Raw genomic sequence first — 13,288 nt, 5'->3', positions numbered from 1 at the left:
AAAAGGGCTTTTCTGATGTGGATTGATTGGGTAATCAAATTGGTAGGCATGATTGTTTTCATCTCAAGCTGTCTTTGATCACGCACATTGATGATGGAATTTATTGAAGAAAATAAAGAGGCATTGAGTGGAACAAAGTGTTTGTTTTGTTGATACGATCAATTGGAAGTTACACTCGAAAAACAGTTGGGTCAAAAGTAACCCGATTATGGATCAAAAATGGACCGATCCACTTTATGGGTCAATTTGACACAACTTTCTGGGTTGTTTTATACAAAATGACCCCATTTTTTTACCCAAATAAAGAATCTGACCAATATTTATGAGTTGTTTTACGCTGAAAGACCAATTTCTTGACTCAAAGTTGGGTCAAATTGACTCAAGTACCAGATCAGTCCATTTTTGACCCATAATTGGGTTATTTTTGTCCCTACTCTTTTTTGAGTGTACAATTGAACGTCAGTGTAGAATAATTAGAAAAGTTGCTGGCTCCTCCCTTGCAGGTCATTTAAATTCATATTATTTGAATCTTTCAAACAAACAGTTTTAAATCCCATGCATTCCATCACCCCCCCCCCCCCCCCCTCCAAAATTTACATTGCTCTGGGGGGAAAAAAGGCTTCAACGTGGTCCTTAGTGGCAAGCTGGGAATGAAATGTGGCCCGTCAGTTTTTGTCAGCGAATTTCCCTGCTCTCCCATTTCCCAGATATATTATCCTCGCTGCCTCCCTTCACTCCACTTGCCCCCGCCACCCTCCCCTGTTCCGCATTGTTCTCCCGGATCAAGTTCACGGAGGTCGGGGCTGGAGAAGGGTAATGGGACCCATGGCCCTGTGTCTCAGGGCAGGTTGAATAGGTCCCTGCCCCCGCCACCCCCCCTCTGGCCCCCATACGGGCTCGGTGAATAGGACCCAGATTCCTCCTCTTTTTATTCGTCTGGTTTCTAGTTTCCGTCGACCTGCCATGTTCATATCCGTGTTCCCACAACACCTCACTGCTCCTCCTGAGCTCCACCTGCTACGTTCACAAGCAGGCACACACCGGCAACATTGCAGCTTCGTGCTCCACACGCCCCCATTTTATTAGATCACACTTGGTTCACAAGCCTCCAGACACAAATATTTCACATAAATAGTTTTCTGCCATCAGTGAGTCTTCTGCTGAACACGCCGTTAGTTCCATCTATATTTTATAGCAAGCCCGCTATCTGTTATCACTTTTACTGGGTCGCTTGATTGCAGCCCAATTCACTCTCTCGTCTGCCTCGCTTGCTTTTCAGTCACGTATTTTTATGTTGTTGTTGTCAATCAATGCGGTGAGGAGGAAATTGTGTTTTAATGGCATCCCATTAACTTAACCAGCTCATTGTTATATTGCCTGACAAAATCACCACAAATCAGACTTCACGAGAGATTTATGGCTGTCATCTTAACTATCGTGAGATGTAAGCAAACGCTTTAAATTAGCCAGATGGCGTAGTTGCACCATTGACGAGAGCTCGGCAATTATTTGTACCTTAAAATCCAATTTTTATATGAGTAACTTGTAATTATAGTAAAGAAGACAAGAAAATAACTATGTTTATGATTTGAAGATACTGTGTTTCTACAAAGTTTGCCAAACATTTTATCATGGATGAAGGGCTAAAATAATGATAATAAGCATTGTGCTTCATTTAGGGTTTGGTTTACTAAAAGCCCAAATAGTGCAGTTGGTAACAGGTTTAAAAATGGTGGCGACTGCTGTGTTTAACTCATTCACTCCCAGCTATTTTCACTGAAGCAATCCCCTTCACTCCCGGCTGTTTTACTATATTTCAACTGATTTTGCAAGGCCCGCAGAATATTGTGTTCTATTGCTATAAAAACATGGAACCTACCAAAAAAAAAGATTAGAGTCTCTTCTTAGCATTAGAATATAGCTAAGTTTCATCATTATTCACAAATCCATTTAAATTCGGAGTAATTTAGTTAGTTTTTTTTCAACATGGCCCTATTTGATCTCTTTTGCTCTGCTGCCACCTGCTGGCCGTTTTAGTAGTAACTACTATTTCTTCAATTGTTCTGTGCAGTTGAAAGGGTGCATTAAAGCCTTCTCTAAAAAAAAAACATAAAAAAACTATATACATCCTTTGGGACACTTAAAACCTTTAAAATAGAAAGTATTTATAAGTTTTTGGGAGCAAATACGTTAAGATGGTTTTATTTTTTGGGTTAGCAATGATGGCTTCCACCATGGAATAATTTGAAGGGAACTGCAAGAACAAAATTAAGTTTACAGTGATGGAATTGGGTCAAGTATAAAATCTACTTGGGTGGGTGGACTCCGGCGGTGGGGATGGGAGGGGGGTTGGACGGGAGGTGGGTCTCAGACCTGTTACTACGTGTCCTCCAGCCTCGCGAGCCACAAGTGAGTGACGGCGAACTAACGTTACATGCGGTATATCCTGTCGAAACACGTTTTTTTTTTTCCTTTTTAAATATATTTGTCATAAATTTTCTTGAAAACGTCTTGGGTGGTGGCCAATTTAGTTGGGTGGCCTACCCAAGTATTAACATGGTGTGGGAAACAATAATTCCTTTAATCGCGTGTTAAAAAAATATTAGTGGCGTTAAAGGAACTTTATATTAACTCAAAATTAACTCACTCATTTTGACACCCCTAGTATATATAGAACTGAGTTACAGAAAATAAATAATTTTGGGGAAGCCAGCAACTGCATTACATATACTTCATTAAACATGTCCCACCTGCTTAACAATTGGATGTATGTCAGTAGCTCACAAATAATGTGGTGGGGTGTGGCGGGAGGGGGGGGGGGGGGCACGGCACGTGTGACCTCCAGAAACATGTTTGTTTGTTTTTGCCTTCCATTAAAGCAGTTTCACTCTCTGAAAGCTCTGATGTACCCTAAATACGAAGCATTAGCATTTACACGTGCATAATATTGAAGTTTGTAGTTCCCTTCTACATCATTGGACACCTAACACTCTTCTTCTCGTCCTCATAGACACGCACACACACACACACACACACGCACACACATAGAGAACGCCAGACCTGTGCGTTGTGAATAACTGGAAGCTGCCAGGTCAGTGAGAGCAGCTGTGTTTGCTACGAAGCATCTGCTGGCTCAGACAGCGGTTGTTTTACGTCGCCGGTCTGCGGGTCAAACTGCAGCTGGCTTCATCTCAGCATGGAGACAAACCCTGGGGGAGGGGGGGGGGGTGGCTGGGAGCACTTGCGCGTGTGCGCCAACATGTCCTAATGGTTGCAGCCTTTTCCTAAGCGGGCTAAGTCTGGTGGCCAACCCTTTGCGTCTTTGGCTTTGACAGCATGACTGCAGAAAGATTCATCCATTCCGCACTCCATCAGTCACTAGGCACAGGTTATTAGTGCAGGGACAGAGTGCACACACACACACACACACACACGCACACACAAACCCTTCACCCCTGTGACTTCACTTTCCACCTTGTCCCCAAAGTTTGCAAAGGTGGCCTTAATGGTGAGAGGCCATTTGTCAAAAGCCTCCACTTGGCTCCTTTTAATAAGGCTACCTGGACTCTGGGATTACACACACACACACACACACACACACACCCACACACCCACACACACATCGGACTGCTTTGCACATACTCATACAACTGAGTGTCAGGTAGTGCACCCCATGAGGCTTATAAAAGTCCCATTAACATGACCCTCCTCATTGGCTCTGACAGGTTGATCAATTAGAACCCACCCCCGCTCTGACCTCAGGGCCTCACGGACTCAAGAGGGCCAGGCACGATGGATCGCTGGTCCTACACACGCAATACACACACGCACACACCTCACCCTTGTTATCTGGCCACAATGCAGCATTTTTCACACCTTCCGGTGTCCAGCAACCGCGGTCATACCCGATGGTGCGGCAGGTCTCTGGCTTTTAAAGGTGCTGGATCTAAGTGTATCTGACACTTGTTTTGATCTTATCTGTGTTTTGACCCAAGCACACACACACACACACACACACTCACACACACACACACACCCACACACACACACTCCTCTGTTTCTTTCCATAAGGTTTTGTCCACCTGTGTGTGTGAGTGTGTGTGTGTGTGTGAGAGAGAGACACAGAGGGAATGTGCAAGAAAGCTAACCTGAAAGAGAAATTTTCATGGGTTCATTTTTGTGTGTGGGTTTGACCAGTTTGACGGTCAGTGAATGCAGTCATCAAGCGACTCCCCCGTGTCGAGCTCACACCATGGCTGTGCTCAGTCTCAATTGCAGCACAGAAAAGCAGAGGTGTAATGTATAACGTGAAAAAATGTATGAATATAAGAAAAGGAGGATTTGGGGAGCAGGTAATATACAATGGCAATATAATAAAATAAAATAAAAATTATGGTTAAGGCGCACTCAATAGTCTGGAAATGACGGTAATAAAAATATTCAAGAGTCATCAGCAAGGAAACTTTGACTATACTTTTTCTATTGTATTCCAGTGGTTAACGCTAGTTTGACTTGGAGGGAACTAATCAATTTCCATTACTCCATCAGTACCTCATAAAGGATTGTTTCCGACCTTTAAGGCTCCACTAGCTATTAGCAATTTAGCTTTTTGGCAAGATATCAAAATGATCTGATTTGGAGTTCTATGAATCCTTACATCCTTTACTCATTTGCTCCCAAAAACGTGTAAATATGTTCTATTTTAAATCTCACCATGCTCCCAAAGATGTATTTATACGTTTTTTATGTGTTTTCTTTCTGCTAGAGCATACAGTAGGCTTTGATGCAGCCTCTGAACTGAAGAGAACGGTTGAAGCAGTGGTAGTTATTACAAAAACGGCCAGCAGGTGGCAGCAGAGTATAAGAGATCAACCATGTTGCAAAAAGCTCTTTCCCCACTGTTTTAAACAGATTTGTGAATCATGAAGAAACTTATTTATATGTTTTTTATGTTTTTTTTTTTAATGCTAGAGCATACAGAAGGCTTTGATGCAGCGTCTGAACTGAAGAGAATGCGTAAAGCAAAGGTAGTTATTACAAAAACAACCAGCAGGTGGCAGCAGAGTAGAAGAGATCAACCAGGGTCATGTTGCAAAACGCCCCCCCCCCCCCCCCCCCAGTGTTTTAAACAGATTTGAGAATAATGATGAAACTTAGCTATATTCTAATGCTAACTGCTGCAAAACGGAAACGGATAGTAATATACTTTTTTTTTCTTTTTCTGATGAAAGAAGAGACTCTAATCTTTCTTTTGGTAGGTTCCATATTTTTATAGCAATAGAACACCATATTCTGTGGGCCTCGCAAAAACAGTCAAAATCCAGTAAAACAGCTGGGAGCAAAGGGGGTTGCTTCAGTGAAAATGGCTGCATGTTGAATGAGTATTGCCTTTGTTGTCGGGATTTCCTAACTAAGGTCACTTTTATTTTCATGGCACCTCAGACGCAGTCAACTTTGAATTGTTTATTAGCCTCGTCCTCTTGGGCTCATATTGGTAAATGTTTGTGAGGTTCGTGCTCGGATGAGCTGCCTTCAGCGAGAATGTGAACAAAAATGATTGCGATGCTCTTGGGAGCACCTGAGCTTTTTTATCATTATTGTTGCTGTTATGACGGTTTTCAATTACAATTCATTGTGGCCTTGTAGCCTCATTTTGATCAAACAATAAGGTCCTCCGGTGCCAAGCGTTGCAAGGTATTGTTGCCTGCCTCGGGACCCAGAAAGAGGTTAACAGCGGAGTCGTGCCCTGCGAGAGCGGCGGCGTCCTAATGATGTCCAACAGCTTAATTGAATATTGGCGTTCTGCACATGAGGACTAAATTGCTTCTGTCTGCATCACCTCCGCTGCAGGCTGATTTTTAACCCATTTCCGCCATTTGATTCCCCGGGGGATCATTAAATGTGCCTGTTACCACGGTTACCAGCCTTTGTGTGTCTGAGCCAAATACTGCGATTTGAGTTATAGAAGATCCTCTTTTATTCTCTATTCTCTTACTTGGACTTGTTTTTTTAAATTTTTGGGGACGCTTTTGCTTTGTTTCCGTGGCTTTGTTTCCATAGCAACAAGATCCAGATGGCAAGTGTCAATAAGACATGACAGCGCTCTAAATATTCTCTCTCTTTGACATATATGGACTAGGGCTTTCATTATTGAATCTTTTATGTGATTATTCTATCGCATAATCGCCCCTCAAAAAACCATCAAATGAGTTGAATTGAGCGAATATAACTAATTATTTATTATCTTTTGTGCATGAGCATTAGTAAGCACCAACAAAATTAGCCTATGCTAAACGGGCATCAATCTCGATAGGCGGCGCGCGCAATTCAACTGGGGGTCAGGAAGTAGAGAACATCCATTGAAAATGATGGAAAGCGACGATGCAAAAGCGTTGGGTGAGCCTGGACGTCGCCGATACGCTCTAAAATAGTCAAATATGTCGGATATGATCCCTACACTGTGTGTGTGCGTACGTGCGAGGTTGTGCTCTTTAATTCACCTGAAACCTGTTACAAATCCAATGCGCTTCACCTTAACCGGATGCTTCGGAGTCCTGCCTGAGTTGCGAAGTTGACAGGAGACCAGAGGAAGGTTCAAAGGAAGGGAAGAGTGAGATCCAACACCAACCTCCACCCACGTATTTACAAATCCCGAATCCTTCACCAATCCCAGGCACATCTGAATTCCAACAGGATTAGGGAGACATCAAGAGACCAGAGGAAAGACTAAAGGAAGGAAGGATAGATGAAGCAGAGTGAGATCCACGCCAACCTCCACTGGTTGTAATAGTGTCTTAAAAGTCACTTACAGATGTTGCTTCAACAATAGTCCACGAGTAAACGGCTGGAGGTGCCTGTGTTAGCTACAATGAGCTCAATAACTTCCTGTCCGCTGCGTGTGTTTGCAAAAAAGGTCCACGTAGAAACATGGACGGCGGCGCAAACATGGTTCCGGCGGAGCTTCGAGGCAGACATTTTCAGTCGATTTATCTGTGTCATGTTTGGGTTCTGTAGGGGTTGGGTTTTTGTTTGTTCTTGTTGTTTGTGTCTGTGGTTAGTTTCTTCCCTTGTCTCATTATGTCTAACCACGTCCACCTGTGTGTGTCCTCCCTTCCCCAGGTGTGTCTCATTAGTGTTGGTGCCTTTAGTCCGTTGTGTTTGTCCCGTCAGTGTGGGTGCATTGCCTATGTTATGTGTGGAAGTTCGTGCGTCAAGTTTTTGTCACAGCCAAGTCACCTTCGTCATCGCCAAGTAGTCTTCGTCACCGCCAAGTAGTCCTCGTCACAGCTAGCCAAGCCGTGCTCGTCACAGCCAAGTCAAGTCCACAGCAAGTCAAGTCGAGGCAAATCAGGACCAGTCTACTCGCGTCCCGTCCAGTTACGGCGACCGGTCCAGTCACGTCCCATCCAGTCATAATTGTCTGCTCACCTTTCTCACTATGATTAACAAAAGTAGCACGCATAGCACTCGATTCCTGTTTACCTGCGTTTGGGTCCAGCATCCCTCATCCACTAACGCCCCCCAGCCCTAATATGGACACAGACTTATTTCACTATAAGTCTGTATATCCAATTCTAAGAACCAGGAAACCATCTCCCTTTTATTTGACTGCGATGCCATTAATCTCGACCGGGGCTTGAAAAATGCACTTGCGCGGAAGGTATATTTCACATGCCGACGTCTGACAATGGGGCCGTTGTGGCGGCGGCTGCGGCGGCTGCGGCGCCCTGCTCTGCATTCTGTCAGGACCTTTGGCTCGCCTCCGGATCCGCGGCTCATGTCGGGGGCTTATGTTTCATCTCCCAGATGAATGCGTTTATACAGCGCAGCGCATGTGAAGGACCCAGCAACAATCTCCCTCTTCATAAGTTTTTCTTCGACGATGTACTGAATGCGGAGGGCAAATAAATGTGTTTCACCATTTTTCAAAGCTTGGCCTTGTTATTATTAGTCAGACAAATGTTCCGCTGGTGTCTTTATGCGTGTAGCCAGGCGAGCACGTCAGCTCAGCTCTGATTCACGGCTTTCGAAGATTCTTCCCGCCGCCGCTGCCGCCGCCGCCGCCGCCTCAGCAGTAGCAGCCGCCCTATTTCCCGGGCACAAGTGCTTAGTCCTCCCAGTAATCCATTAGACTTCCATTAGCTCTGATTTGTGTGATTAGTTCTAATTAATCAGTCGAGTCTGCGGTCTTCGCTCCCCTTGCTCCTCACGTTTAATTTTTAACCTCATTTCTCAGCTCTCCACTGAGCGAGCGCATCGAAGCGCGGGCTTGGGAGGCTGCCTTTGTCTCCCGGCGCACGCACGCGAGCACGCACGCACGCGAGCACGCACGCGAGCACGCTTCTTCCAAACCCGAGCTGTGACATGCTCCTTTCTGAACCACCTCCAACACGTCTAAATAATTTAGTGCGTTCTTTTAAATTTAGGAGCTGCATAGAGATATTGATGTCACGTTTTGCAACCTCGAGTTTGTCTGTTTGGACAATGCTCTGTGCTGCAGTGAGTATTGATCAGCCAGGTGACCCATCCTTCATTGGAACTGGACTTATTGATGCTTTCGGAGCCTTCATTTCCCATTCTGCTCATGCTAAACATAGCGCAATCTTTTAAGTGGCTGTTGCAGTCAAATCAAAGGATAGCAGAGTACCAATACCAACCTTATTTCAACGTATCGGTACTTGTGACAGTAGACATAGATAGATTTTTTTGTTTTTCAGGGCCGATTCCGATTATTTTAAGCCACGGAGGCCGCTATTAGGTAGCCGATATTTGAAGCCGATATAAATTTTTGCTAAAAGGGAAAAGTATTTGCGTCAACATTTTGAAAAAATATATATACAAACTATAACTTTTAACTTTAGGATTTTTTTGAAAGCATATGTTTATTGAACAGCTTTTATGATTTGCGAAATATTGGAGTTTTATGTATTTATTTTTTCAGATTTTGAATCTTAGTCAAAATTTATCTTTCTTTAAAAATTCTAACAAAAAGTTTAAGGACTTTCCAGTCATTAGCATGTTTTAACGTTAAATAAAAACGTAAACATTGTAACTAGCTCCCTATTGATTTCTACGGTAAATATTTTTCCAAAATTTCAAAATATCGGAACATTTTTAAATCTATTATTTATTTTAAATTTTAATTTCAAACAAAAACAGAAGGTGCACAGTCAGCAACATCTCTTATTAACTTAACTGACATTTTAAACAAGTAGTTCCCTGAACTTAACACAGTTTCAAATTGATCGTATGATTCTTCAAAAAGGCCGATGCCGATATTTGTCAAAATGCTGAATATTGGCGCCGGCTGATAATCGGCCTGGCTAATCGGTCTATCCATTGACAGACGGCGGTTGATACCTTGTAGCCGTTTTACGATTAAGAACTAGAAATTAGCTCTTTTACCGTCAAAAACGTCAATTGACGTTAAGTCCACGCCCACTGTATACCGCCAATAACGTCAATTGACGTCAACTGTATATTTTTTTTCTCGGTAGGCAGTGCAACGTCTTGTGCAGCGCTGCCTAGTCAATGGGCTTGTGAAATCAAAAACACCCACTAACTATGGCAGCATTGTTTCTCTTTTCAATGGGATCCCAGGTATCAAATTACATGAAAACATGGCGGATCTTAGGAAACGTTTTCAAGGATGACGTGAATGATCAAAGCGTTTGTCACATTGAATCTAATTCACAGAGCGTCACTAAACAAAACATATTAGTGTCAAAGACAAATGTATCTTTTCACAAAAAGCTTGCTTTTTTCCATTTACGCTCGATGTCATTCAAATTAACTATTTTTAAATGGTGATTACTAAAGAACGGAATAAGGTAGAAACATACTTTGAGTGAGTTTCATGAGTGAAAATGCTGGAAATCAGCTGGCACTGTAGGTTGTTTGGCAGTAAAAGAGTTAGAAAATAGAAAATTTCCATTAATTTCATGCAATATTTAGAAAAAATGCCATTTAAAAAAATATATTTTATGTATGAAAATGTTTTTTTTCATGAGAGAATAAGTGTCATTTCTTCAAGTCCATGTTAAATATCAGAAAAATATCAATATGGTGTAGCCCACGCTTTTATGCAGTCCCCCCCCCCCACCCTGTAGTATTGCATGTGGATCATCTATCTTCCTTAGCTCTCTATTGCCATTAGCACTATTGTGATAAATGAAGGCTCAATATATCAAGCCCCATCTACTCAGTTTCTCCGTTTCAGTTACTCGTCGAACCTCTGCATGCTTTTGCTGCAGTTGATCACTTTCCATCCATCCCACATTGCCACTCAGCCACATGGAGGCTCGCTTTGTGTCTGCCAGGGAAGACACAGCTTGTCACCCCGGAGCTTGCGCACTCTGATCCAAGCCGCCGGAGGTGGCCCGGCTGCTGTCAATCAATCTGGGGGGGCGGGGATGGGGGGGGGGGGGGGGGGGTTGGTGCTGAGGGTGTGATGTTGACGCGTGACAAGACCTCGCCGCTCTATACATATTCCCTCTTTATTTTGGGAAGGCGGCCGTGTGTCCTTGAAGCGCACTCCGTATTCTGTCTGATGAAAGATTACCAGTTTGCGTCTTTTCATGTACGGTCTTTATGTGTTTTTACGGACACGCGCCGATGAAGTGCCGACGTTTTGCCGTAATGATGTCGATGCGGTCTTGCAGGTCTCCGTGGTTCAACGGCTGGGGCTTCAATCTGCCTCGGGGTCAGTCGCTTCTGGATAAATGGAACCTGGTCCCGGAAGGCATCGACATCCTGATGACCCACGGCCCTCCGCTGGGTGAGTCCAATTAACCAATCACAGCACACACACACACACACACACACACACACACCCCCACCAGCGTGTCTAATGGGTTTGTACCTCATTGTTCCGAATTTGCATGGATGTAAAAGCGAAGGAGCCGCAGCTGGCGAAACAGTAGCAGAGCGGCCAACCATGAACACACTTCATGATTCAATATTTGCTTGACTTTATGAAAGCAACAAACACGTATTGTTGATTTTATCACCACAGACTGATTGTGTTTTCTCTCTGGGTGTTTTTTTTTCTTCTTTCCTTTTTTTGTGTTCTCCATCTGCTTTTATTGAGTGATTTCCTTCCCCCTGGCCTACGGAGGGGCTGCTTCTGCTGCTGCTGCTGCTGCCGTTTCTGGGTTTGATTGCATGGAGACTCCATTTTGTTGCACGGTGACAGATGCCACAAAGCAAGCACAGGGATCCGATTTTGGTTGGAGGCTGGCTAACCAAATAGAAACATCAATACTGTATGCTGCTTGTCTGGAGGAAAATATATTAATCATACATTGAATACATTAAAATGGGGTTTGACTAAATTTCAACTATAAGGTTAACACTAATGGTTAGTAGCTTTCTTTCTAATAGGGAGTCCTCGTTATTTTTATTGTAATATTTGAAATTAACTGTCAATTAAGGGCCCTCTCTAAATGGCACTAAATGGAAAAATATGGTCGAGCGCTCCATTTGATTCATTTCATTCATTTCCATGACATCAACACCAGAAAATTGGCCTGAGAAAGTGAATATTTGCATACATAGCTAAAAGGGGTCAACCCCCAAAAGATATTTACAATAATATGTTCTATGCAGCCCCACTAGTTATAACATGCTATTTTTTAATTAATACTATGTTTGTGGCGTATGAAAAAAAGCAGCAAAATCCACTCCTTTTTACACATCTCAAGGTGCGGCCATTTTGCCACTTGCTGTCTACTGAAAATGACATCACAGTTGCTCAGGGATCAGGCAACGACCAATCATGTCATGTGACATTCGCAAGCTGAGCCGTGATTTGTCGTTACCTGAGCCCAGAGCAACTGTGATGTCATTTTCAGAATATACTAAAATAATAGCATCATCAGCTGTTCTGCATATTGGCCTCTTAGGGGCAGTGTGGTGCCGTGCAAGCACTTACAATGAGAGAAAAAATTACCGATGGAGTTCTATTAATAGAACTCGTTTTTCACAGAATGGGAATATTTTGCGCCTTTTAGTAGTGTTATCTTGCCTGCGTGTATGTGTTACAATAGTGTTTGTGTGTAAATATTCGTTATTTGAAAGAATATCACTATCGAAGTCAATGCTCGTTTGCTGTTAGCATATCAATGGGGTCTACCATTGACTTTAGCATTAGCACTCGCAATGTTTTGTATTTAAATACCCAATGTATGTAATTCTTCTTGTTGTGTGATTACTTTTACAGTAAACTCCAACTGGGTGTCATTAAACATCTTAAACGATGCTTAGGGATGGCAGAATTACGTATGATACACGCTTGCGAGGCATTAGGGAAGCAACACGGTGCGTTCAGGCTACTTTCACATTGTCGGGAACTTGTAGACTCACCGCACTGTTCTGCAGTGCACATTCTAACGTTTAACAATGGCCTTCTACTGTCTTCTTCCTTGTCACACTGCAATTGCACCTCATCGGCCGCGTGTTTGTGTGTGTGTGTGTGTGTGTGTGCGCAGGTTTCCGAGACTGGGTTCCTAAGGAGCTGCAGAGGGTTGGCTGTGTGGAGCTCCTCAACACGGTCCAGAAGAGGGTGCGACCCAAACTCCACGCCTTTGGAGGCATACATGAAGGTAGGCCGCCATTTTGCTTTTCACGGACATTTAGCCACATTTAATATTGATTTGACTCGTTCCATGACCATATTTTGACGTTGCTGCGTTGCAGGCTACGGCATCATGACGGACGGCTACACGACGTTCATCAACGCGTCCACCTGCACCGTCAGCTTCCAGCCCACCAACCCTCCCATCGTGTTTGACCTGCCCAACCCTTCCAGCTCCTGAGAGCAGAGCAAAGGGGGGGGGGGGGGGGGGGGGGGGGGGGTTGGCAGGCGTTATTTGGAAATGAGAAATTTTTTTTCTATAAATATGTCAATAAAAAAATAAAAATAAAAAATAAGAATGTGTCTTTGCAAAACTGTTGGTCCTCTCCAAAAAGGCTTGGAGATGTTTTGGGATAAACTTAAAGGAGAATATCGGTGTGTGTTTTTTGGGGGAGTGTTGATCTTCTGTGATTGTATTTGCCACTCACAATCAACATGTTTGGCAGATTTCACATCAAGACTTTCTAAAATTGTTCTTGTCAGTTGTCACTTTTCATCTCAGAACTGCAGCTTGTTGATTTTTATCACAGGGAAGAATTTTTTATTTTTTTTATTTTGAATCCATCTTCTGTACCACTGCTGACAATAAATGCAGAAAGCATTTTGGGAGGGGTACACCGGTATTCTCCTTTTCCAGGGGGGGGATTTTGTGAT

At 43.4% G+C, this 13,288-nt stretch overlaps 1 protein-coding gene across 3 annotated transcripts in view; it reads left to right on the top strand.

Moving 5' to 3' along the window:
• Positions 1–12,847, top strand: part of mpped2a (metallophosphoesterase domain containing 2a) — a 49,521-nt gene extending 36,674 nt beyond the window's left edge. For all 3 annotated transcript variants that reach the window (XM_086071513.1, XM_086071514.1, XM_086071515.1), the window contains exons 5-7: positions 10,662–10,777; positions 12,489–12,602; positions 12,697–12,847. In XM_086071513.1, the coding sequence (XP_085927639.1) occupies positions 10,662–10,777; positions 12,489–12,602; positions 12,697–12,815 (349 nt within the window). In that variant the 3' untranslated portion in view covers positions 12,816–12,847. The remainder of the gene's footprint in view (positions 1–10,661; positions 10,778–12,488; positions 12,603–12,696) is intronic.
• Positions 12,848–13,288: the final 441 nt, after the last annotated feature.

The sequence above is a fragment of the Leptonotus elevatus genome, chromosome 3 (assembly GCF_054856555.1).
Source record: "Leptonotus elevatus isolate MCC_2025b chromosome 3, RoL_Lele_1.0, whole genome shotgun sequence".
NCBI classification, from domain to species: Eukaryota; Metazoa; Chordata; class Actinopteri; order Syngnathiformes; family Syngnathidae; genus Leptonotus; species Leptonotus elevatus.
Note: the sequence above shows the minus strand (reverse complement) of the source record. Positions and strands in the feature narration are given on the sequence as shown.